The 25897-nt window shown below is 39.7% G+C and overlaps 2 protein-coding genes across 3 annotated transcripts in view; one reads left to right on the forward strand and one right to left on the reverse strand.

Moving 5' to 3' along the window:
* The window catches only part of Gmps (guanine monophosphate synthase), a 63935-nt gene extending 52922 nt beyond the window's left edge, over positions 1-11013 (reverse strand). The window contains exons 1-2 of the mRNA XM_027391718.2: positions 10891-11013; positions 6772-6980 (exon numbers count right to left, since the gene is read on the reverse strand). Of these exons, the coding sequence (XP_027247519.1) occupies positions 6772-6918 (147 nt within the window). The 5' untranslated portion in view covers positions 6919-6980; positions 10891-11013. The remainder of the gene's footprint in view (positions 1-6771; positions 6981-10890) is intronic.
* Slc33a1 (solute carrier family 33 member 1) lies at positions 6771-25754 on the forward strand. Of its 2 annotated transcripts, XM_027391721.2 has the most exons (7): positions 6771-6905; positions 10324-12344; positions 15298-15488; positions 19201-19385; positions 19765-19882; positions 23263-23478; positions 24686-25754. In XM_027391721.2, exons 2-7 carry the CDS (start codon positions 11570-11572, stop codon positions 24851-24853), a joined length of 1653 nt encoding a protein of 550 aa, XP_027247522.1. In that variant the 5' UTR covers positions 6771-6905; positions 10324-11569; the 3' UTR covers positions 24854-25754. The 2 variants fall into 2 exon arrangements, with proteins under 2 accessions (XP_027247522.1, XP_027247526.1); XM_027391725.1 differs by lacking the exons at positions 6771-6905; positions 15298-15488 and having other exon boundaries at positions 12204-12344.
* Positions 25755-25897: the final 143 nt, after the last annotated feature.

Genomic DNA, 25897 nt, shown 5'->3' on the forward strand with positions numbered 1-25897 from the left:
GAAGAGCAAGCCAACAGAATGAGAAAACTCTGCCAGCTGTTTACCTGACAGAGGTTTAATATCCAAAACTTACAAAGAGCTGCCTAGAAGGGAGCATTATGATCCTGCTTTCCCCAGGAACTGAGATTGAGCCAGATGCTTTTCTCAAGTAGAAACATCATCCTCTCAAACTTCACCTTTATCTGAGATGCCCTCAATAACTGATACTGCCCTGATAATCCAAATTTCAAATTCCAATTAATATGTTAAGATATAGTTCACATGATAGTGACCTGATGAAAAGAAATCCACAATCATAAAATTATAGGAAGGAGCCACTAGATGGTGGAATTTATTTTTGAAATGGAACCCAGGGAAAAGAAACCGGAGGCCACAAGCCTGGCAGTAAATCACTCTTTGTGCTTTTGAAAAATAATCTGCAAACCACAGCTGCATCTTCTTACTATCTAGAATTTCAATGACATTGGCTTCTATGTTTTCTTTACACCAACTGCTCTGGCCTTTCAGAAACCATAGGAAGTCACATATATCTTTCTGCTAAAATTCTCCAGTTAACCAAATAAAAGATTATTGGGATTTCTAGTAGTTAATAAAGGGGGGAAAACAAACATATTTTTCAACACCTCCCCCTAGATTCAAGAAAGATTAAGAACTTTCTAAACTGAATCATGATTACCCTAAATACAAAAAAATAAATAACAAAAGAAGTTACTTTATCCCAGTGTACTGTTTAAAACAGTCCAAAATAACCCAATTGTCTTTGATTACTTATAGGGTGGTCAAGGGAATCCAGAACATATTGAATAATGTCAGTGATCAAAAAAAGTGGAGTAATCAATATTTTGGTAAAAGCCACTTGGTTAATTAATTTGACTAAACTGATCCTTGAGGTTTATTATGGTTAGGAAAAGGATGACTTGAAAATTAGCACAGGATAAGGTTCAGTGTTTAAGCATGGTGATTCATGCCTAGATTCTATCACTTGGGAGACTGAGGCAAGGTTACCATGAGTTTCAAATCAGCCTGGGCTACATAGTGAGGTCCAGACCATCCTGGGGCACAATATGAGACCCTATCTCAAAATATACATCAACAGTAACAATAAAAGTCAATCAGCTGATGACTGAGCTAACCAAACAAGAAATCGGCAGTGATATATTAGCAGGCTATCCTGGGCTGCTTCAGAAATTATATATACATTTTTAAAGCCAAGCTTACTGGTATATGCCTGTAATCCTGGTATTTAGAAAACAGAGGCAGAGGATCACTGCAACTTCCCAAATACCCTAGTCAACATAGTGATTTTTCAAGCCAGTCAGGGCTACATAGTAGGACTGCATCTCAATGTCCCCTTCCCAAACAGATTTCTGTTAAGACATCTGCCTCTGTGTTAGTTGGTGAGAGAATCAGAAATATATATATGAGAGGAAAGGCTTTAGGAATCCATGAAAGAAGTGAAAAAATACAGAAGGAGTAGGAATAACATTGCACAAGCAGAGAAGTAAGCTAAATGCAGCCAAACATCTCCCTGGCAGAGACAATCTGGGAAGCTGCTTCCCAAAGAAGTCAAGAGCCTAGCCAAATGAAAGCCCTGCAGCTTCCCCCACCCCCCAGGAGAAGCCCACATGGTCCTCTTAAAGTCTCAAATTCAGTTGTGCAATTGGTGAGACAGTGATCCTTTCCCTCCTATAGACAGGAGAAAATGGCATCTTGTCATGTTATTTCACTTAGGAGATGTATTTTAAAAGCTGAGCTGTCTGAAGCCCTGAGATCAGGGAACATTCAGAAGTTAGGGAACCTGAATTTGGCCTCTGAGTAAGGGAAGGCTTAGATAGACGTTGTGAAGAGCAAAAGGCCAGACACTGACAACAAAAGTTCATGTATCCCAAGGCTGGCTCAGGCTGATAAGTACACAGAGAGAGACCATCACTGTCAGTGGAAACAGGTCCCACCCACCGGAATTCCCTAGAAACTGAAAATTCTAAGTGAGAGGCCAGTGGATAGACCAGATTCTACAAGACAGCCATCTATTTGTCATTCACAGATGGGCTGGGGAGATGGTTGAGCATAAGAGCATGTGCTGCCCTTGCAGAGAGGACCTGTTTTCATTCCCACATTGGCAGAATGGCCTGTAATTCCTGTTTTAGGGGATTTAATGGCACTGTCTTGCCTTTGAGGGCACCTGCACACACCCAGACAAACACATACAAACATACATATAAATGAAAAATAATTTTAAAAATAAAAGAAAGAAGAGTTATAGAGAATGGGTCAGTCTTTCCATAGAATACTGACGTTATTCTGAAGAAAATGCTGGTGCAAGTATAGATCTTAAAAGACATTCTAAGGAAGCCTCAGATGGAAATAAAAACATTACTAAACAGAAGAGGCAAACCTACAATAAATTGGCAAAGAACGAAAATCAAGTGTAGTGTTCTGCACAGGATGGGAATTGTGAGCAGCGATAAAATTAGGTATTTATGAGACTGGCATGTTGGTATATGCCTGTAATTCATGTACTCAGAAGACAGAGGTAGGAGAAGTGCTGTAGTTTGAGGCCAGCCTGATCTATACAGTAGGTTCCAGGTCAACCATAATCTACATAGAGAGTCTATTTTGAAACAAAACAAAAACACTACCACCATCAACAATAATATCAAAATATGACCTTAGCAACATTTTGCTTTTACCTTTTAATCCACCACACCTAGCTTTATCTTTCTTTTAAAAGGCCAAACATGGCTGGGGCTATAACACAGTTGGTAAAATACTTGCTTATCATGAACAGAGCTCTGGGTTTGATACCCAGCACTACTTAAAGTAGCTGTGGTGGTGCAAGCCTGTTATCCTAGCCCATGGAACTCAAGACAGGGGAATGAGAAGTTCAAGGTTATCCTCAGATATATATAAAATAGTATGCTGAGGGTCAGCCTGGATTATAAACAGCCTCTACAAAAAGCTGCAGGGGCCAGGCTGCCTGGCACAGCATTGGGGGAAAAGTCTCTGCTAGATAGATTTGCAAGGGTAGGATCTCTACCACAGATAATTCAAAGGTTTACAGGATTGTGGTGGTTTGAATGAAAATGGGCCCTATAGGCTCACAGATTTGAATACTTAGTCACCAGAGTGGCACTATTTGAAAGGATTAGGGGGTGTGGCATTGTTGGAGGAAGTATTTCACTGGGAGTGAGCTTTTGAGGTTCCAAAAGCCCATTCCAAGCCCAGAGTCTCTCTTCCTGCTGCCTGCATTCGGATGTAGAACTGGCAGCTACTTCTCCAATACTGTCTGACTACGTGCCACTATGCTTTATGCCATGATTATGATGGACTAAACCTCTGAAACTGTAAGTTAGCCTCAGTGAAATGCTTTCTTTCATAAGAGTTGCCATGGTCAAGATGTCTCTTCACAGCTCTAGAACAGTGACTGAGACAAGGATTATTCTTGGGCCTTAAATTTTCATTTAATGTGCCTTGCAATTTGTACTTATCTTAGACTTGCCATCTTTTTCTTTCCTATTTCTATAGATATGAGTTATTTATTCCATGCCTGCACCGAAACTGCACTCATTTTTATTTTTATTTTTTGAGACTGATATCAGTCAGTAGCCAAGTCTGGCCTGAAACTCAAGTTATGGGATGACAGGCATGAACCACCATGCTGGGGTCCATAACTGAACTTTGGAAGTCTATAGCACGTATCTTACAGGTGCACAACTGGGGAACAATTTCCCTCAAAATTAATGATATATATATATATATATATATATATATATATATATATTCTTTGTCACCTGTTGTCATGATAAACTTCCCCAACAAAATCAACTTAAGGGAGAAAGGATTTGTTTTGGTTCACAGTTCAAGGGTGTGGTAATCATAACACTGGGGTCCTGGTGGCAGGAGCCGAGGCTGGTGTGACATTGGATCTTCAGTCAGGAAACAGAGATGCATGCTGGTGCTCTCACCCAGCTTTGTACTTGAAGTGACCTAACCAATCCTTCCTAAGCATGTCCTGAAGCTACTAAATGTATTAGAGAACTGATGGGGAATTGATGGGGAATGTACTACTGTGTATGTTTATCTTATTGATTATTGAATAAAATACTGTTTGGCCAATGAGACAGCAAGTTAGACAGAACTAGGAGTCAAAGAGGATTCTGGGAAATGTAGTAGAGAAGTGCTGATCCAGGCAGGAAGTGACATAGCAAGGAGACTCATATTTAAGCGAAAGAGAAACAGGAAGGGCCCTCATTTCCCCTCGGCTCCTGCTCCAGCGGCACGATGTGATCCACCAGCTAGGAGGGACGCCAATAAGGCGTCCGATAAGTCTTATAAAATATATAGGTGTATGATAATTGAGACTGAGCTAACAAATGAGAATCCTAGTCATTGGCCAAGCAGCTTTGTAACTAAACTAATACAAGTCTCTCTGTGTATTCATTTGGGCCTAACTCAGGCGGGCGGCTGGCATAAAGCTCGCACGTGGTGGTGGGGCTCAGGCGGCTTTTGACAGAAAGATTTATAGTAACAGGGAATGTACTGTGTATGTTTATCTTATTGATTATTAAATAAAATACTGTTTGGCCAATGAGACAACAAGTAGACGGGACTAGGAGTCAAAGAGGATTCTGGGAAATGTAGTAGAGAAGTGCTGATCCAGGCAGGAAGTGACATAGCAAGGAGACTCATATTTAAGCGAAGGAGAAACAGGAAGGGCCCCCTTTTTCTGCTCCGCTCTTGCTCCAGCGGCACAATGTGATCCACCAGCAAGGAGGGACGCCAATAAGGTATCCGATAAGTCTTATAAAATATATTGGTTTATGATAGTTAAGACTGAGTTAACAGATGAAAAATCCTAGTCATTGGCCAAGCAGCTTTGAACCTAATACAAGTTTCTGTGTATTCATTTGGGCCTAATTCGGGCAGGCAGCTGGCTTAAAGCTCACACGTGGTGGTGGGGCTCAGGCGGCATTTGGTGGAAAGATTTATTGTAACAGAGAACCCCTTACAAGTGTGCTAAGAGGCTTGCCTCTTAAGAGATTCTAGCTTCTGTCTGGTTGACAATCAATACTAACCACATTACCCATATCTGATTTAGATGAGGTTTTGTATTTAAAGTTGATGCCAGAAAACAGTAAGATGTAGGGGGTTATTGGGATGTGATTAGTACATTTTGCATGTGAGAAGGAGATGAACTGAGCAAACAAGAATAGAATGAATATGATGCTCCTTATTAATATACTTCAACTTAACCCCTAATCATTGAATGTGGAGCCTTTGGGAAATGAGTAGACCATAAAATGGTGCCTCCATAAAAGGAATTAATGACTTTATAAAAGACACCCTGAGCTGGGTATGGTATGCAGGCCTGTAATCTCAGAACTCACTATGTAGCTCAGGCTAGCCTGCAACTTGTGAACCTCTTGCCTTAGTCTCTTCAGTGCTATGATTACAACATGGGTGTCATTACATCTGGCTGTAGGCTTTTTTTAGTTAGAAGGTTGTTTTTGGTTTTGCTTGTTTTGTATTATCACTATTCATTAAAAAATAAAATTATACACAAAACATTATGCATACAAACACAGAATTGGGTAAATACAAAACTTTTCCCTAAAATTTTGCACTAGTTGTTTGTAATTTTGTTTAGTTGGATTCAGAAATTTAATATTCAATAGATGGTAATTTCACTGAATTAGAATAAGGTAGAAAAGACCAATTCTTAGCACTGCTTGTACTGCTCATTTCCAAGCATGACTTAACTTTGACACCTGGAACAGAAGGACCTGGAGAAATAGCTAAAACACAATAGGTCAACAATCTGATCACAGAAGCCTACACCTGTCAACTATAATATATGTTTTCAGGAAACAAAAAGCTGAGTGCCAGGCAGGCTTCTGTAAAATCTCGATTGCTTCACTTCATGTGGTTTTAGAGTATAAACTGGGCCCCATATTGTAGGGGACACTGTAGTCAGCCCTGAGCAGGCGTGGTTACGATGTCCCCTACAATATTCCAGGGGCTTTCAGGAACTGTCCTGGCTTTGGTGACATCTTTATTCCACTCTCACTGGTGTCAGAGTGCTTATTCAAGAGAGATTCCCAAAACATAACTACTAAAGAGAAATCAGCACTATAGCTAAGGAGTAATATTTGAAAGAAATTATTAAAATACTGATCAAAGTCAGGCATAATGGCACATACCTATAACCACTTGGTAAGTCAAGGCCATCCTTGACTACATAGTGAGTTTAAGGGCTATATGGGGCCCCTTCTAAAATAATAGGACCTTATCTAAACAACAACAACAAAAATAAGCAAATAGGCTAACCAACTACTTACTGATTAGATTTGCTGTTTGCTCCATAAAAGGCAATTCATGCCTACTGTTGTAAGCCTAGTCAAAAGCCCATTACTGGAGAGATCAGAGGTCCTGGGACGGGAAACTTATGATTCTTGTTTTGTTAAATGAACATGTCAAACTGCTCTCTAAATATTTATGATTATACCCATAGATTAGGGCTGCTCTCAACTTTTATCACAGAACCTTCTTTCTACAGTGAACAGCGGTCCATACAAAGACTCAACTGATCAAAGTGCTGAGAATAAGTGATTGTTGAGTACTCAGCCCTAAATGAGACATTTATATTAACCATTGCCTGCCACCCCACCAAGACCCAAGGTACAATGTAAGAGCTGGAGGATGGTATAGAAATGCTGTCTTCTGAACATGACATGGCCATTGCACTCATGAAGTCACAGCAGCTATGATTACCTGTACAAGATCAATCCAGTCAACATTACAGCATGGATGGGAGAGGGACTCAGAAGTTTCCACCCCTAACTTAGGAGCTGTTGACAATTGTCGGCTGCTAGAAGAGTCATTTTTCTTCCAGAGAATGGCTGCTGGTAGGTTGCCCATGCTCCAGTGGTTAGCCCCAAAGACATGCACATGCAGGTAACATTAGTTGAACTCAGTGAGCTCTAAAAAAAAGAAAGAAAGAAACTATATAGATGGGAGTGGGTTCTATTGGGGAAAGTGGGAGGACTGGATATGATCAAGATACATTGTATACATGTAAAGTATCGGGTTTTTGTTGTTGTTTGTTTTTCGAGACAGGGTTTGTCTGTGTAGCTTTGGAGCCTGTCCTGGAACTCGCTTTGTGGACAAGGGTGACCTCGAACTCACAGAGATCTGCCTGTCTCTTCTTCCCGAGTTCTGGAATTAAAGGTGTGTGCCACCACCATCATCTGGCTAAGGTATTGTTAAAGAATTTTTAAAAATTAGAATAAACTCACTTGTTCATTTGACCCTACAAGTTAGGCTACACAGTGAGACCCTGTCTCACAACAAAATCAAACAATAACTCCACTGATGTGGCATCCATAAAATGAATGACTATTATGCATTTAAAAGGGAAAAATATAATATATGTGGATGGTATTGATATATAAGCATCATATTTGGATTTCAAGGATACTAATGCCAGGGGTGGGGCTGATCTCAAAGGTTACATATTATGAATCTACTCTACAGTTTTTCAAATGACATAAATATAGTCAGGAAAAACATTAGGAACTGCAGAGAATTAGGAAGAGAGAGGGTTAATGCACCTGTAAAGGTATGATATCAAACAGGAATAGCACTTAAAAGTTTAACACAGAACACACACACACACACACACACACACACACACACACACACACACACACACGTTAGTACATGTAAAAAAGTGAGATCTAAATAAGACTACCTATTAGTCTAGAAGCTACTTTATAGGCATCTACTTCCTATGTTTGTAGTATTAATGCATCATCTTAGAAAACTCAATGAAATTGCTTGCCTGCTTGGTGAATACCAGGCCAATATGACTCTGTCTCCATGGGGCCAAGGGGTGAGGAGTGGACAGAACCTGAGGAACAACACCCAAGGTTGTCTTCTAGTCTTTATATGCACATATAAAGGAACACACACATAAAAGGTATGGGGTTAGCTCAGTGGTAGAACTCTTGTCTACTATGTGTGGAACTCAAGGTCCCATCTCAAAGTAAAGGGAAACAACACAAATAGAAATATGTAGTGGCATAACTTGTAGTAGTGGCCACACCCTTTGGTCCTGATTTCAGGTGACCCCTTTAAGGTAGAGGAGCAGCGGCTCTCTCTTGGGTCGAGGAGAGCATCGGAAGGGCAGAGACTGCATCTTCTGGAGCAGGAAGGCTGCAGTGGTTATTTACTCTCATCTGTGTACATTGCTCCCCAATAAAACACCTATTTATCTTTTATCTTGGGTCAGGTGAACTCATTTAAACCCCACCTTCAGAAATGCAAACTCATTATTTTCTCTTCAAGCCAAGCAAACAAAAACTTGACACTACACAGCCTTTGTCATAGTCAAGTTTCTATGGCTGTGAAGACACACCATGACCACAGCAACTCTTATAAAGGAAAGCAATTAATTGCGGCTTGCTTTCGGTTTCAGAACTTCAGTTCATTATCAGCATTGCAGGTAGTGTAAAGGCACACAGGGAGACAGCACACAGGTGATAGAGGAGCTAAGAGTTCTTTTTTTGTTTGTTTTTTTTTTGTTTGTTTGTTTTGTTGTTTTGTCTTTCGAGACAGGGTTTCTCTGTGGCTTTGGAGGCTGTCCTGGTACTAGCTCTTGTAGACCAGGCTGGTCTCGAACTCACAGAGATGCACCTGCCTCTGCCTCCCAAGTGCTGGGATTAAAGGCGTGCGCCACCAATGCCCGGCGAGGAGCTAAGAGTTCTACATCCAGATCCATAGGCAGCAGGAAGAGAGAGAGCCATTAGGCTTGGCTTGGGTTTCTGAAGCCTCAAAGTCCATCCCCAGTGACACATTTCCTCCAACAAGGCAACACCTACTCCAACAAGGGCACATTTCTTAATCCTAAACAGTGCCACTTATTGATGACTAAGTAGTTAAATAAATGAGGGCTGCTTTTATTCAAATTAATAAGGTCTTGTAGGCTACTTCCTGAAACCCTTGCAATGCAAAAATATATGTGATAAACCTTATTCTGTATTCAGTGAAATTGAGACTTCTACAGGAATGACAGTAAATGCTGTTAAGGCTAGCATTTGGGAAGTGGAAGCATGAGCATCAGGAGAGATTCAAGACCATCCTAACAGGTACATATGGAGCTCAAAGCTGGCATAGGCTACATGAGATCCCTTCTTTAAAAAAGCAAAAACAAAAAGAAGGGCCAGAGCCTGCTTTGGTGGTACACTCCTTTAATCCCAGCACTTGGCAGGCAGGCAGAGGCAGGTGGCTCTGTGAGTTCAAAGCCAGCCTGGTCTACAAGATGAGTTTTAGGCCAATTAGGACCACAGAGTAAGACCCTGTTGCAAAAAGAAAAAAATAAATTGAAACTTTTGGTCTCACTTAGATAATAACACTGTAAATTGTTTTCTCTTCCAATATTTTTTGTTTTGTTGAGACATGGTTTCTCTGTGTAGCCCTGCCTATCCTGAAACGTGCTCTGTAGACCAGGCTGACCTTAATCTCAGAGATCCAGCCTGCCTCTGCTTCCTGAGTGCTGAGATCAAAGGTGTATGTCAAGCCCCCCAACCCACCACCTTTCAATTTTTGAGAAAGAGTCTTGCTATGTAGCTATAGATGGCCAGAAATTTCTTTTGGATTACAAGCATGCACCACCACCATCTCTTTAACAAAGACTAGAAGACTTAATGGTTGCCATTCATTTTCTGATATATATATATATATCAGAAAATATATATATATGCTCATTATACAAAACCAGGACTCAGGAGGTTAAGACAGGAAGATGGCTGTAAGTTTGAGAGCAGTCTGGGTTTTATGGGCTAGTCTGAGCTACAGTGTGACCCAGCCTCAAAACAATAGAAAAGTTAATAATAATAATAATAATAATAATAATAATAATAATAAACAATAACATTAATAGTCTCAAATTCCTGTGTAGGTGCAAGGACTGGAGAGATGCCCCAGTAGGTGAATGCTTACTGCTTGTTCACCAACATAATTCCCCTTCAAACATTCGCTCTCTCTCTCTCTCTCTCTCTCTCTCTCTCTCTCTCTCTCTCTCTCTCTCACACACACACACACACACACACACACACACACACACACGGAAGAGGAAAATAGTTGGAGAAGAAGGGAAGAGGGAGGAGAGGAAGGAGGAGGGAGAGACGGAGAATGAAAAGAGAATATGGCGAATCAGCTAAATGGTTAATAAGCTGCGGAAAGAAGAAAAATGCAAAGGCAGCAAACGCACAACAAAATTTAAAGCATTTTAAAATGACAAAGCATGTGCTGTTATGTTTGCAGTGACGTTTGAAAACTGGCCAATTATGGATTTCATAATGTTTTTGGAACACCTTCGGCATCACTGAAACACTAAATCTATTATCTCAACATTTCCAGCTCCAAGAGCTTCCAACGATTCGTCAAAAAACAGCAACAAAGGGAGGCTGCTTAAAATTCCTAACTATGGATGCCCAGAATGTTAGCATCGAGAAATTTCCAGTGGCGTAAAAATAAGATGCAGCAGATTGAAATTTATCTCATTCACCCTGTGTACATAGCGGTCCCCTACACGTATTCCATCACATTGGGGAAACTGGACCGCCTCATTCCTTCGGTGTGTAGGGTACCGGCATTTCCATTTAGTCGGGCACAAAGCGACCTGCGTGCTGACACCAAAGCCTTGGTAACCATTTTGGCGGGCCCACAAAGCGGAAGCGTTACGCAATTGCCAGCGGGAAGCTATGCAGTGAATTAAATAAGTACAAAGACAAACTCTCCTACAGTCACTGCAGCCTCTGACCCTGCAAACATTATTACCAAGCAATGTGATAGTCCTCAAAAAAAAAAAAAAAAAAAAAAAGTGCTCACGTGGCGATGGAGGCCCAATAGCCTAGGCCCACGAGGTCCATGCAAGCGCATGCGCAGACGGAACCAAGGTATTTGCGTCGTTTCATCCTGGACGCACGGTACGCGAGCGTTATTCCTCCCTTGGAGTCAGAATCGAGGGAATTCATGGTTCCTTGCAAACGTTGTTTGCCAACGCCACCACCGGAGCTTGTCCTGATTGGTTGCCGAGGTCTGGAGGCGGGCAGGGGACTTATTTGGAAAGCGCACCACTTCCCGAAGCGCGAGGCAGGAAGTCATCCTGTATCTCTGGTGTTGGCCGTGGAGAGTGGCGGCTGCAGTGACAGCAGAGCCCTCCAGGCAGCTGCAGGCAGGCGGGCGGGCGCTCTGGTCCCGCTGCACTGGCGAGCCCGCCACCATCGTAGCGCCACGGCCCACTCCCTCAGCCTTGATCCCGGCGTGGCTGCCGGGGGAGCTCCTGCAAGCTCCCTGAAGTCGCTTCTCCGGGCAGCGACTCAGGCTTCGCCTGGGCCACCTGCCGGGGATCTGGCTCTGTGCTGCAAAACAGCGACTAGTCTCCCCGCGTCCGCCCTCCTGGCGGTGAGTCTTCGAGACCCTGGTCCAGACCCTTGGACCTGGGACTAGACTGATCCAAAACGCCAGCCTCAGGCTACCACAAACCGGGCTCTGTGTCGTCTCTGCTATGTCACCGACCATCTCCCACAAGGACAGCAGTCGGCAGCGGCGGCCAGGCATGTTCAGCCACGCTCTGGATATGAAGAGTGGCCCGCTGCCGCCCGGTGCCTGGGATGACAGTCACTCGGACTTGGTGGGCGGGGAGGGGGACCGAGAAGCCCTACTTGGGGATGCCGGCGCCAGTGACTTCCCAAAAGCTCCGCGGAGCTACAGAGCCGAACTAAGTAGCATTTTGTTATTGCTCTTTCTTTACGTGCTTCAGGGCATTCCCCTAGGCCTGGCAGGGAGCATCCCCCTCATTTTGCAGAGCAAAAATGTTAGCTATACAGACCAGGCTTTCTTCAGTTTTGTCTTCTGGCCTTTCAGCCTTAAGTTGCTCTGGGCGCCCTTGGTTGATGCTGTCTACTTTAAGAACTTCGGTCGTCGCAAATCCTGGCTTGTCCCTACTCAATACATACTAGGAATCTTCATGATATATTTATCCACTCAAGTGGACCATTTGCTCGGAAATACTGATGACAGAACACCCGATGTCGTTGCTCTTACAGTGACATTCTTCTTGTTTGAATTCCTGGCTGCCACACAGGACATCGCTGTGGACGGTTGGGCGTTAACAATGTTATCCCGGGAAAACGTGGGCTATGCTTCCACATGCAATTCTGTGGGCCAAACAGCAGGCTATTTTTTGGGCAATGTTTTGTTTTTGGCTCTTGAATCTGCTGACTTTTGTAACAAATATTTGCGGTTTCAGCCTCAACCCAGGGGAATCGTTACTCTTTCAGGTAGTGTACTTAATGTTATTATGTTGTTTATTTTACAATTACGAATGCTTTTGACGAAACTTTTGATGGGATCTTTCTTTTGGTTGCATTTAGGTTTTTAAATGATGCACAAGATATTTTACTTCATTTCTTTTTTAAAATTAACACAATATTGGTTTTCGTTACGAGATTTTCATACATTTATACATGTACTTTGCTCATGCTCTCTACCATAACACATCCTTCAGATAGTTCACACACACATTTTTCCCCCTTCTAGATTCATGTGATATTTGTCCTTCTGGATTTGAATAATTTCTGAATTGTTTTAAGGGTCTGCAAAGCCAACTTCAAACTCAGTCAGCTTCAGCCTCCTGAATACTGAGATTACAAGCATGTGTCCCTATGTATGCTTTTTTTTATTTATTTACCAGGAATCTGTATGGTAGATGACTGAAGTATGTTTCCTGTTTTGTTAAAATGTGCTTCTTTCAACTATCACTAAAAGCTAGCCTGTGACATTAACACAATCATATTGATCAGTACTCTTCAGTGAATAGAGAAAACTGATAAAATAGCAAAATTTTGAGTTAAAGATCTGTGGGCATTTGCTTGATGTACAAGTGCACATTTTTAAAATATTCACATTTTAAATATGGGTCACATTTTTCTTTTGTGTTTTGGTGGATTGAGATTTCTACTTTCTCAATTTCTGATCTTTCTCCACCTTTTTTACAAGTAGTTTCACAAGTGGTCCACATCTAGCAATCTGCTGCATGGCAATGGTGGTTAATATGAGCATTCTTAAGTTGGCTAAGTGACAGGATTCTAAGGGCCTCCTGCAAATCAGAGTGCCTTCCAACTAGGAAGTAGAGATGAACATTGGAACGTCCTGGAATAGCCAGCCATTGACTGGTAGAGATAGCAGTTGACATTATTCATGGTTGGTTCTTTATTTAGACTGATGCATTTTTTTGTTTTTTTGTTTTTTTTGAATAGCTGTTTGAATAACTGGAATGTGAACTTTGTTCGTCAGAAGATTCTAAAATAGCTTACTTTAATGTTTAACTTTTCTATCTATAGTGGATTTTTGATTTTGTTTTGAACATTTTGAGTTAAAGAGTTTTAAATTTTAAGGGTTAACTAGTTTTGAGGTTTCTGTAACTTGGTAATAGTGAAACTATAGTCTATGGATTCTGTTTTTATTTGTGTGCCCCTGGTGCTGGAAAATGAACCCAGTAGTACTGCATAAAAGGCAAACTGTTTACCACTGTGCTAAGTCCCTATCCCATTCACCAGTGGGAACTTTTCCTTTTTAGCCCTCTCAGTGCTAGGGCTATTGACCTTTGACTAATCCTTAGTTTTTGAAAGGAGTCTAGACTGGTGTCAAACTTCCATCCTTCTCAGGATCCACATACTTAAATTATGCACCATCATGACCAGTTTAACTAGCTAATGGTTTTGAGGAATTTAAAGAACATGGAATCATCCAGGTGGTGGTGGTCCATGCCTTTAATCCCAGCACTTGGGAGGCAGAGGCAGGCAGAATTCACTGAGTTTAAGGCCAGCCTGGTCTACCAAGTGTGTTCCAGTATAGCCAAGACTGTTACACAAAGAAACCCTGTCTTGAAAAACAAAACAACAAAACAAAACAAAACATGGAATTATATGAAAGAAATACCATTGCCTAAGTAGATAAAGAGATAAATACATATTGTCTAGAAAATCTGCATATTAGAATCCATAACTTAAAAACAAAACAGCCAAGGGCTTGAGAGATGACTCTGGTTAAGAGCTCTCATTTTTGCAGGGGTCCTGAGTTTGGTTCCCAGCACTCATGTGGTGACTTATAACCTTCTGTAACTCTAGTTTCAGGGAATCCAGTAACCTCTTCTGGCCTCCATGGACACCAGAAACACAAAGTGCGTTTACATACAGGCAAAGCACTTCTGGCCTGTGCATCATGAAGATTCTTGTAGGTCATTCTCTCTAAACTATACATTTGTTAAAGCTCTTTCCATGAAACAGTACAGACAGTACACTGTGTCTACATCTAAGATATTGAAAAGATGTTAATCTTAAAGAGATTAAACATGGTCAAAAGTTTAGAAATAAAAAATTTAAAATATGAGTTAGCAAAGAGAGCTCAGTGGGTACTTGATGTGCAAGCCTGACCACCTGAGTTCAATCTATACAATCCATAGATCCCCCAGGGTTGCTCTGTGACCTCTACATGAATCTGCACCCTGACACACATAACACACACACACACACACACACACACACACACACACACACACACATTAGGGGCAGGAGATTTTGAAGCAAATAATCACATGGTTAGTTTGGGATGGAGTGTTTAGTTTTTTATTTATAAGCATGGCTACATATACTCCAGGGTTGGCTTTGAACTCACTAATGAAGGATGACCTTAACTGTTGATCCTTCTGGCTCTGCGTTCCAAGTGCTAGAATTACAGGGATGTTCCAGCACACCTGACTACTTTTCCTTTTTTGAGACAGTCTTGCTGTGTATCTCTGGCTGGCCTTGGATTAACTTGGTAACCCAAGCTAGCTCAAACACTCTTATCTCAGCCTCCTGAGTGCTGGGAATACAGGCATGCACCACCGTGCTTGGTTCAATCATGCATTCTTTATCATCTAACTTGCCATAATTATAGCATAGGAGATACTTGGGTATAGAAGTGTAACTAATGATCCTTATGTGATGTGAAATAATTTCTTTCCTCTACCTAAAAAAAAATTAATTACATCTGTAACTCACCCCTCAAGTTAAGTATTGGTCAATATTGTGTCTATATGTTTAAAAAGTCAGAACTATTTCATTTATCTGCTATACCTCAAAGTTTATAGCATAAAATTTACCTTTTTTTGTTAAGGAAAGTTGTATTTTATTTATGAAATGAAGTTACATTTCAAAAATTAATTGTAGACTAAAACATTCTTAATTTCAGATTTTCTTTTTTTCTGGGGAACTGTATTTTTAATAACAACGACATTAGTAGCTCTTTTGAAAAAAGAAAACAAGGAAGTGTCAACAGTAAAAGAAGAAACACAAGGGATCACAGATACTTACAAGCTGCTGTTTGCAATTATAAAAATGCCAGCAGTTCTGGCATTTTGCCTTCTGATTCTAACTTCAAAGGTAAGATTTTTAAACAAATTTATCATTATCATGGAGTACTTTCAATGTCATTTTTCATAAATCCCCTTCCAATACTATAGGATTTAATAATAGAAAGCAATATTTCCTGCCTATTAAATATATTTTTAAGTGATGATATCAAATATCACTTCTATGTAAGCTATATGTCTTGGAATCTTGAAGTTATGTCCGTGTGAAAATACTGTTAACAATAGGAATGGTTGGAATGAGAATGAATACCTTGAAGTGACAATAGCTTTCTACTGTTAGAAGGAATGTGCCCTTAATATTGTGGTAGTAAAGCCATTCACGGAGAATGTGGCTTACAAAGATAAGGAGGTGTATGAGTATTTAAAACTCTATTTAAAAATTCAGTTTTTTTAAATACTGAAAAGAAATCCACCATGAAACAAATGGGATTGCTTAGTGAGGTGGTGGTGGCCCACACCTTTAATTCCAGAACTCATGAGGCAGAAACAGGCAAATCTTTGAATTCAAGGATAAAGGGAGTTCCAGGACAGGCTGCAAGCTACACAGAGAAACCCTGTCTTTGAGCCCTTCCCCCAAGTCTTTGCTTAGCCAGATGTTGTGGCTAATTCCTGTGGTCCAGTATTGGGGAAGTTGAGGCAAGAAGATCAATGTGATGTCAAAGCCAGCATAGGTTATAGTATAAGGCCCTGTCTCAAAGCATAAAACAGGTCTCAGTTTTGTAGTCCTAAAACTGTTAAAGATATTATGCTAGAAGCAAGGTATGTACATTTTACTATAATGGGCTGTACCATATTCCCAGAGTCTAGACTTTTTTTTTTTTTTTTTTTTTAGATTTTATTTATTTATTATGCTTCCATGCATATCTGCACACCAGAAGAGGGCACCAGATCTCAATATGGATGGTTGCTGGGAATTGAACTCAGGACCTCTGGAAGAGCAGTCTTAACCTCTGAGCCATCTCTCCAGCCCTGAGTCTAGACTTTTACAGTGTCTTTTTAATCCATCTACATGAACACTCTACAGCTGTCTAGAGTAAATCCTGTAGCTTCATTGCTTTCATTTTAATAATGAGTTAATCCTCTTTAATGGTGGAGAAGTAGTTCGAAGAAAGGTTCAGGGAAGATAACATTATATTCAGTCACATCATTTAGAAATGAACACTTTTTTGGCATGCTCCATTGTTTTCTATTGTTTTTGAGATAGGGTCTCAGTCTATAGCCCTTGCTTGCCTAGAACTCAGTATGTAGGCCAGGCTGACCTTGAACTCACAGAGATCTTTTTGCCTCTGCCTTTGGAGTGCTGGTTTACTTTTTTAAGCTCCTTTTCTCTATTATATGTGTGCATGTATCAGTATATACATTATATATATATATATATATATATATATATATATATATATATGTTTAGTATGTTTACACAACAGTTTAAAAGTAGAATTGAATCATATTGTGTATAATTTTATAATTCTTTTTGTCTTATTCCAGACATATCCCTATATAACTCAGTATTTTAATTACATTTTAATAGCTACATTAATAGTCATAGTATATAAATTTGCTATGTGTTTTTTAATAAGACAATATCAGTTGGGGTTGGACACCCCACATTCAGTTGTTCTCTGCATTTTTAACTAGTTGTGGAACTCTCTCTTGGTCTCCATCTGTTGTAAAGAGAAACTTCCTTGATGAGGGGTGAGAACTACACTTACTTATGGGTTAAGGAGCCATATTCAGAATGTAGTTAGAAATTATATTGGTTCAGGAAAATGGCAGTAATTGGTTTTCCTCTCAGGTCTCAGCTCTGTGATCTCCATTCACAGATAGCTATCTAGGTTTACAGTACTAGGCATGTATTTCCCACTGTTGAGTGAGCCCCAAGTCTGATTAGATAGCTGTTTATTACCCACTAAATAAAAGTGCCACTGTTGCACTGTTGCAGGTATCTTTCCAGTCCAATTACTGTTATGGTTCATAGACTTTACAGTGAGGTAGGACAACAGTTGCCCCTCTCCCTTGGCAGTTTAAATGGCACTGTCTGATACTGTGAGATCCAGTCCTCAGGAAGGCTTCTGGGTCAGTTCTTGTGCCAAATGTTTTGGTTTTTGTTTTGTTTTTCTGGTAGGATCTTATTATGTAGTTCTGACTGAAGTAGAACTCCCTGTGTAGACCAATTGTCCTCAAACTCACAGATACCCAGCTTTCTCTGCCTCCCTTGGATTAATGGCTGCCACCACTATACCCTGCTGTGCTGGACTCTCAAATGTCATCAATTTCAATAGACTCCTGGTTAACAGGCTTCTTTTCCTTTCCATGTCCTGTTAGTTTTCCCTTTGTGTCCCCAGTTTCAACTTCCTTACTTCCAACAGTTTGAGCTGATTGTTTCCCACCCTTGAAAACATGTAACAATTTTTGCAATTCTATTGAGTATGTGGTGGCACCTTGTTGTCTTTTTTTTTTTTTAAGATTTTATTTATTTATTATGCATACAACATTCTGCTTCCGTGTATATCTGCACACCAGAAGAGGGCACCAGATCTCATCACGGATGATTGTGAGCCACCATGTGGTTGCTGGGAATTGAACTCAGGACCTCTGGAAGAGCAATCAGTGCTCTTAACCTCTGCGTCATCTCTCCAGCCCAGAATGTTTTTGTTTTTGTTTTTGTTTTTGTTTGTTTTTGTCTTTTGAGACAGGGTTTCTCTGTATAGCTTTGGAGACTATCCTGGCACTGGCTCTGGAGACAAGGCTGGCCTCGAACTCACAGAGATCCGCCTGCCTCTGCCTCCCAAGTGCTGTTATGTTTATAATTTGTATTTACTGGATGGTTAAGGAAGTAGAACATCTTTCATGCTGTTATTGGCTATTTGATTATCCAAAGTTGTATTTATCTTTAAATTGTAAAAATGTCCAGTGTCTCACACACACTGGACATATTGTTTTGTTAGATATGTGTGTTACAAATATTTCTACCATAAATGTTTTAAGAGTAAATGTTTAGTTACTTTACATATCTCAGTCATACAGAGTGAATATAATGCAAATGAAAATTATATACTAATTATAATTAATCTTTGGCCTTTCTATTGTGTTTTTTTCTTTTATGTATATTGGTGTTTTGTCTGCATGTATGTCTGTGCACCACGTGTGTTCCTGGTGACTGGAGGTCAGAAGAGGGCATCAGATCCCCTGGGACTAGAGATAGTGATGATTGTGAACCACATGTGGGTGCTGGGAATTGAACCCAGGTCCTCTGGAAGAGCATCCCAGTGCTCTTAACCACCAAGCCATCTCTCCAGCTACACCTACAGGCATGCCACTTCAACCAATTGGGTTTTGCTTTTTTGATTACAGAGTCTCACTATATAGCCCAGACTGTCCTGAAACTCACTGTATAGACTAGGATGGCTTAGAACTCACAGCAGTCTGCCTGCTGCTGTACCTCATAAAAGCTAGGATTGAAGGCCTGGATTGAACTTTTTCAACATGGAAATTAGTTGTAATTAAAACTATCTACAGTTCTACCAATATTGCATTTTCAATTGCTTTCAGTACATAATATTAGCAAACCATAGTACAAAATATACCTTGTATAACTTGACAACTATGCACTTGTGACTGACAGGGGTCACTGATGAGACTGAAGGTTTTATAGGACTTGCGTGTATTTTGACATGGGCATCTCATGTGTCAGAAGCTAATCCACTTCTGTTTGTATGTTGTAGATTGGCTTTTCAGCAGCAGATGCCGTGACAGGCTTGAAACTGGTAGAAGAGGGAGTGCCTAAAGAACATCTTGCTTTACTTGCTGTTCCAATGGTCCCTCTGCAGATAATACTGCCGCTGATTATCAGCAAGTACACTGCGGGTCCCCAGCCACTAAACATATTTTACAAAGCCATGCCCTACAGGTAATGAGAGAGCCCGCTAAATAACTAAGGTTGTGTTCAGTATTGTGCACTGCAGGGTAGAGTGTATTGGTGGGACCAGGGAGGGAGCAACTTTAATGTCAGTGTCATCTAGATAGATCCACTTTTTTCTCTTTTTAGCCTTCTAGCATGTCCTTTTGTTGTTTGAGGGGGGGCAGGCAGTATTTTTTTTTTAATTGTTGTTTTAAAGCAATGTCTTACTTTGTAGCCCAGGCTGTTCTGGAACTTATTGTGTAGACCAGACCAGACTGACCTCAAACTCAGAGATCCATTTAACTCTGCCTCCTGCTCCAGCCATTTTTAATACAGATTATTTTTTTCATTTACAGTGGATGTCAACTCATATTTCTTTCTTTTGTAGATTATTGCTTGGATTAGAATATGCCCTACTTGTTTGGTGGACTCCTAAAGTAGAGCATCAAGGAGGATTCCCCATATATTACTATATTATAGTGCTGCTGAGTTATGCATTACATCAGGTAAGCTAAGAGGTAAACTGTTGGGTGAAATGATGGCGTGTGTGTGTGTGTGTGTGTGTGTGTGTGTGTTGTGCATATGATTATATAAGTATGTGGCCCTTGGGCACACATGGAAAGACCAGAGCAGGATGTTGGGGGTCTTACTCTATCATTCTCTCTATTGTCTTGAAACAGGGTTTCTCACTAAACTGGAAGCTTTGCCATTTTGACTAGGTGGCTTATGATCTGCCTGTTTCTGCTCCAGAAGCTAGAGTAACAGGCACTCACTCATTCACGGGTGAGCATGTGAACTCAAGTCCTCATAGTTGTAGAGGAAGTTTTCTTATGTACTGAGCCATCTTCCAGTCCCTGAGGAATAAATTCACAGATACTTTAATGAAGTTCAAGGTTTCCCCATTAAGATTAACAATAAAGTAATGTGATGGTGAACCTTAGTCTAATGTCTTATCAACTTAGTGTTAGTCATGCAAAGGAGTTTATTTATTTATTTATTTATTTATTTATTTATTATATATCAGAATTTATTACAATGCCAACTAAGTTTACTCTTACTAAGTATACATACCTTGGTCTATTCTTAGATGTAGGGGAAGGTGTTTTGTGTTTGTTTTGTTTTGAGATAGGGTCTGGCCATATAGCCAAGCCTAGGTTTAAACTTACTGTGTAGCTCACATTGGTTTGAAACTGGAACTCCCATTGATTTTCCTGACTCATCTCAGTCTTCCTCTTGCTGGGAGAGTAGGTGTGATCATCTACACCTGGCTCAGATTTGGATTTTTTAATTTCTGTTGTCTTTTCTTAAGATAGAGAGATGGATACTGGATTTAAGTAGTCTTTGACTTAGATTTTGTATTAAAGAACTTCCTCTGAGATTTTTGGCAGCTGTCTGGTAAACTGCCTTTCTTTCTGTGTTATATGTGCTTGCAATTCCTGACGGAAGTGATCTCTGCTCTGCCCTAGCCTCACTTAAGTTGCTGTTTCAGAATGAGGGTTTTGATTCTAAATATAAGTGACTTAAGTAAATGGCAGAGGCCCGAGCAGTAAGTTTTGTATCCAACTGTAATTATTGGTAATATAAAGAGTCACAGAGCCAGGTGTTGGTGGTGCACATCGTTAGTCCCAGCACTCGGAAGGCAGAGACAGGTGGGTCTCTGTGAGTTCAGGCCAGCCTGATCTACAGAGTGAGTACCAGGATAGGCTCCAAAGCTACACAGAGAAACTCTGTCTCAAAAAAAAAAAAAAAGAAAAAAAAAAAAAAGAAAAACAACAGCAAAAAAGAAGAGTCACTGAATTTTTTAATAAAATTAGCCTAAATCTTTTGAAAGTAAGATATATACTAACTTGTTGGTTTTTGACTGAAACTTTGACAGTCTCAACAGTTTTTTTTTTTTCCCCTGTACAATTAAATAATTTAGAGTCTAGGTATGGTAATGCGACACCGGTAATCCCAGCATTTTAGAGGTGGAGACAGGAAGATCTGGAGTTCAAGGGCAGTCTTGGTGACATAGTGAATTGGAGACTAGCCTACAGTACATGAGACTCTGTTGTAAAAAAAAAAAAAAAAAAAAAAAAAAAAAAAACCAAAACTAATTAGTCAATCAATAAAGAATTTCTTAGTGGATCATATCAACTATATGCTTGTAAAATTATTGGGGCCAGTATGTCAAATACATATTTCTGTTTTACACAAAGTTGATACTAGGTACAAATAGAATTTTAAAAAAAGCATTTGATCCAGTCAGTGTCTCACTGTCTACCTAGAGAAAGAAGTGTATGGACTGTTATTATAGTCCAAACGCTTATCTCTGTGGATTTGATTTTCTTGGAGTACTTGTCAAAGTATAGTCAGATGCCTTAAGGGAGAAAAAGATTCAAGGCCTCTTAGACATGAAGAATATTGTATGATATATGGCAGCAATGTCATCATTTCTGATGTGTTAAATGACATGGTGTTTCGTGACAGCAGCTGTCCCGAGTGCTGAATGCCAAAATTTTTGCCATTAGTGCAGTCCATGTATTAAGGATATCAGAGAGCTTATCATGAAAGGCAGTTACTCAGTTTCGTGGAATTCAGTGTCTTCTGTCTAATGTGACTTTGCTCCACCACTGAGCTGCCCCCATCACCTCATACTCACTTTGGAATCCCATTTTTATAAACACTTCATAGAGTGCTGCTCAGGGGAATATTGTTTTGGAAATCATTTCTACCTTTCTAATGAAGGGTTAATTAATTTTTGCCTCCTTCTGGTTATGTTTGAGAAAGTGTTTGTCCCAGACCAGCCTTAAACTTGAAATCCTCCTACCTCTGCCTCCCAGGTGCTGGGGTTAAAGATGTGTGTCTCCACCTGCCTCTGCCTTCCAGGTGCTAGGGTTAAAGATGTATGCCACCATTCCTGTCTCTCAGTTTTTATCACCTAAGATTAGTTTTTTTTTTCTTCTCTCTCTCTAGTTTGTCATTTATCACAATTTTTGGAGTATGCTACATATCCATGTTTTGTTGTTTATTTCTATAATATAGATGTATAAGTGTATATATGCATAAATGATATATTTAAGTATTTGTTTATGCTATATTTAGGTACAGTGCAAGTAGGAACTTTGCTTTATACATCCTTCAGTGCCACCATCCCTGTCACTTTCCCTTTAGTCTCCTTTGACTATATATGGCAGAATGAGTCTTTTATCTTTGTCCAGAGCAGTGTGTGCACTTCTAGTATGTTTTATCTTACTTTATTTCCTATTTCTTCAGTATATAGTATATTCAAGGGAATAGTAGCATTTTTAAATTCATCTGTATAGTATCGTGTTCTTATAGTGTGTACTCCATAAATTTTTATTTACTTAATTTCAGTAAAAATTATGAAAAATTAATTTTTAAGTCTTATGATTTTGATATCCTAATATAAGACATAGTTTTATAAGTCTGACCATAGAAGTCAGAAAACAGGGCTCCATAGTTTGTGCTTCCTTCTTGTGCTCCATGCTCAATCCTGAATACCCTACACATACACACACACACACATTCACAAAAAAAAGACAAGAAAACCCACAGCCTGTCCCAAATGAGGTGTAGGTTTCCAATATCCCACTTCTGACACCAGATATTGTGGAAAATTACCAATACGGAGTCAGGTAGAAATATAAGGGTATTTAATAGGGAAAAGCCTTACTTACAGAGCGACCTAGCCAGCCGGTGTGGCAGCAGTCTGTACAGCAAGCAGCAAAGTGAAACCGAAAGAGAAAACGCAATCACACTACGTCACTCTGACCACGCCCTCACAAGCGTGGTCAGGCACACCTGTAGCCAGCCCCTAAGAAGGCGTGGCTACAGCTTCCCCTACACCTCCTTCCACCATTCCAGTGTTCTCTTCTTCTCATAGGTCACGCTGTACAGCATGTACGTGTCAATAATGGCTTTCAATGCCAAGGTCAGCGATCCTCTTATTGGAGGAACATACATGACCCTTTTAAATACTGTGTCTAACCTGGGAGGAAACTGGCCTTCTACAGTAGCACTTTGGCTCGTGGATCCCCTCACAGTGAAGGAATGTGTAGGAGCATCAAACCAGAATTGTCGAACACCTGATGCTATCGAAGTAAGTATCTTAGTTTCTAGTATGAAAATGTATATTTTAGCTCTGTCATAATTAAGAGTAATTATAAATTTGCCGGGCATTGGTGGCACACGCCTTTAATCCAGCACTCGGGAGGCAGAGGCAGGTGGATCTCTGTGAGTTCGAGACCAGCCTGGTCTACAAGAGCTAGTAACAGGACAGCCTCCAAAGCCACAGAGAAACCCTGTCTCGAAAAACCAAAAAAAAAAAAAAAAAAAGTAAGACTAGCTTAGGTAAAGGTGTTTCCTACTCAGCCAAAGAGAGTAGTCTCTCCCATACTGAGAGTTGCTGAACTGCTTAGAAATGCAAAAATAATAGCTAACATTTACATTGCTAAAAAAGGGACTCCACTGTCTCTTCATACATGTAACTGTAGCTAAAGCTGAATGGTTAGTATTTCATTGGTAAATTAGTTCAAAGTAATATTACTCGTGGACCAGGCATGGAGGCAGAGGCAGGCAGGTCTCCATGAACTCCAGGCCAGCCTGGTCTACATAGGGAGTTCCAGAACAGTGAGGGCTATATAATGAGACCATATTTATTTCAGACAGACCAAATTAATTTTGTTGGAAATTTCTTCACATATTCAAATATGAAAATTCCATTTTAAAAATCACTATGGTTTGCAGTAAGTGCTCAAAGTTGTTTTTAATCCTACTAGTAGTGGACATAGCCAGACACCATGGCATATGTTTATAATCCCAGCACTTGGGAGCCTGAGGCAGGAGAATTGTGAATTTGAGGCCAGTCTGTTTTTCACATAAGTCCAACCTTGTCTAAAACCAAAGAAACAAAGTAAACCGACATCCATATAGCTTACCATTTGAAATAAGTGAAATATTGAAAAAATTCTCAAAAATGTATTTTATTAATCTCCTTACTTACAAAGTAGAAACATTAATTATTGAATACTTCTATAATGAAATCACAGAATATGGGTCCAAGATATAGCTCAGTTGGTGTAATGCTTGCCTAGCATGCACAAAGTTCTGGGTTTTACACATAAAACCAAGCTCAGTGATGTATGCCTCTAATCCCAACACTTGAGTTGTAAGGAAGGATTCAGAAGTTCAGGTTATCCTCAGGTACATAGTTCAAGCCAGCCTAGGCTATCTTGGACCCTGTCTCTATAAAGCAAACAAGAAAAAAAAAAGTTATAGAATATTTGTTACAATTTTATTTTTTATAGCTTTGCAAAAAACTTGGAGGCTCATGTGTGACAGCTCTGGATGGTTATTATGTGGAATCCATTATCTGTGTTTTCATTGGATTTGGTTGGTGGTTCTTTCTTGGTCCAAAATTTAAAAAGCTACAGGACGAAGGACCATCTTCATGGAAGTGCAAAAGGAACAACTAATGCCAACATTACCGGACATTCTAGAAGGTAATCGTAGTTTAGTTTTATTGATAAAGCTATGATAATCAGTGTGTAGGAGTATAAAATATTGTTTAATTTTAATTTAAAGTGTCAAATAGTTGAAAAGTAGAAATTTCTTTGTATGTTTGATCATATTTTTCCTTGCCTTATCAATGTATTTAACGTTTACTTAAGGCCAGGAAACAACTCTGTTGGTTGTATTACTTGATTTCTGTTAATTTACTGACCAAAACATATTTTAAGCTGCAGTGGAATGGGTGGTCACCATGCTGCCAAGTATTGTTGTTAGTACCTGTCATTGAGTTGTATTTAACATTTTGGTACAATGTATCAAGTGGGACAAACCTTAATATCTAGGTACTAACTAACTAGTTTGACCTTATGTTAATTCTCACTTTAAATTGTAAATTTGTAAAAATTTATGTGGACTCCGTTGCAAAGAACATGTAGACTATTAAAACATTGAGTTGTTTTTCTGACCATAACCACATTATACAAATGAATCTGTTAAAAATAACTATTTTAAATGTAATGTTTGCTTTTGTAAGCATGAAAGATTTATAAGAAGATTATTCAAACTATTTTTTTATAAATGAAAGCTATGGTTTTTAATTTATTGATTTCCCTGTCCCTCCCTTTTGGGGAAGCTATTTTGATTTTTCTTGTTAACTCTTGCCCTAGGTTTATGGTATGATTTTGTCACAAGTGTGTCATGGCACACAGACAACTAATGAGGGGGATCAACTTTGTTTTTTTTGTGTTTATGGCTGAGTTGTAAAAATAAAAATTAAATGTCATTCTTACTGTAGCTTTTTAATTACTGTGAGAAGAGAATGTAAACTTATAATTAAATAAAATTTCAATTAGCTAACACCATAAATCTTAGAGCTACTGGTTTAAAGAAAGATATTGTTGTGCCTTTGACAAATTAAATCACTCTGTGGGAGAATATTATTATTATTTTTCATCTTGGTTTTTCAAGACAGGGTTTCTCTGTAGCTATGGAGCCAGTCCTGGAACTCA

This window comes from Cricetulus griseus, assembly GCF_003668045.3.
Source record: "Cricetulus griseus strain 17A/GY chromosome 1 unlocalized genomic scaffold, alternate assembly CriGri-PICRH-1.0 chr1_0, whole genome shotgun sequence".
Taxonomy (NCBI): domain Eukaryota; kingdom Metazoa; phylum Chordata; class Mammalia; order Rodentia; family Cricetidae; genus Cricetulus; species Cricetulus griseus.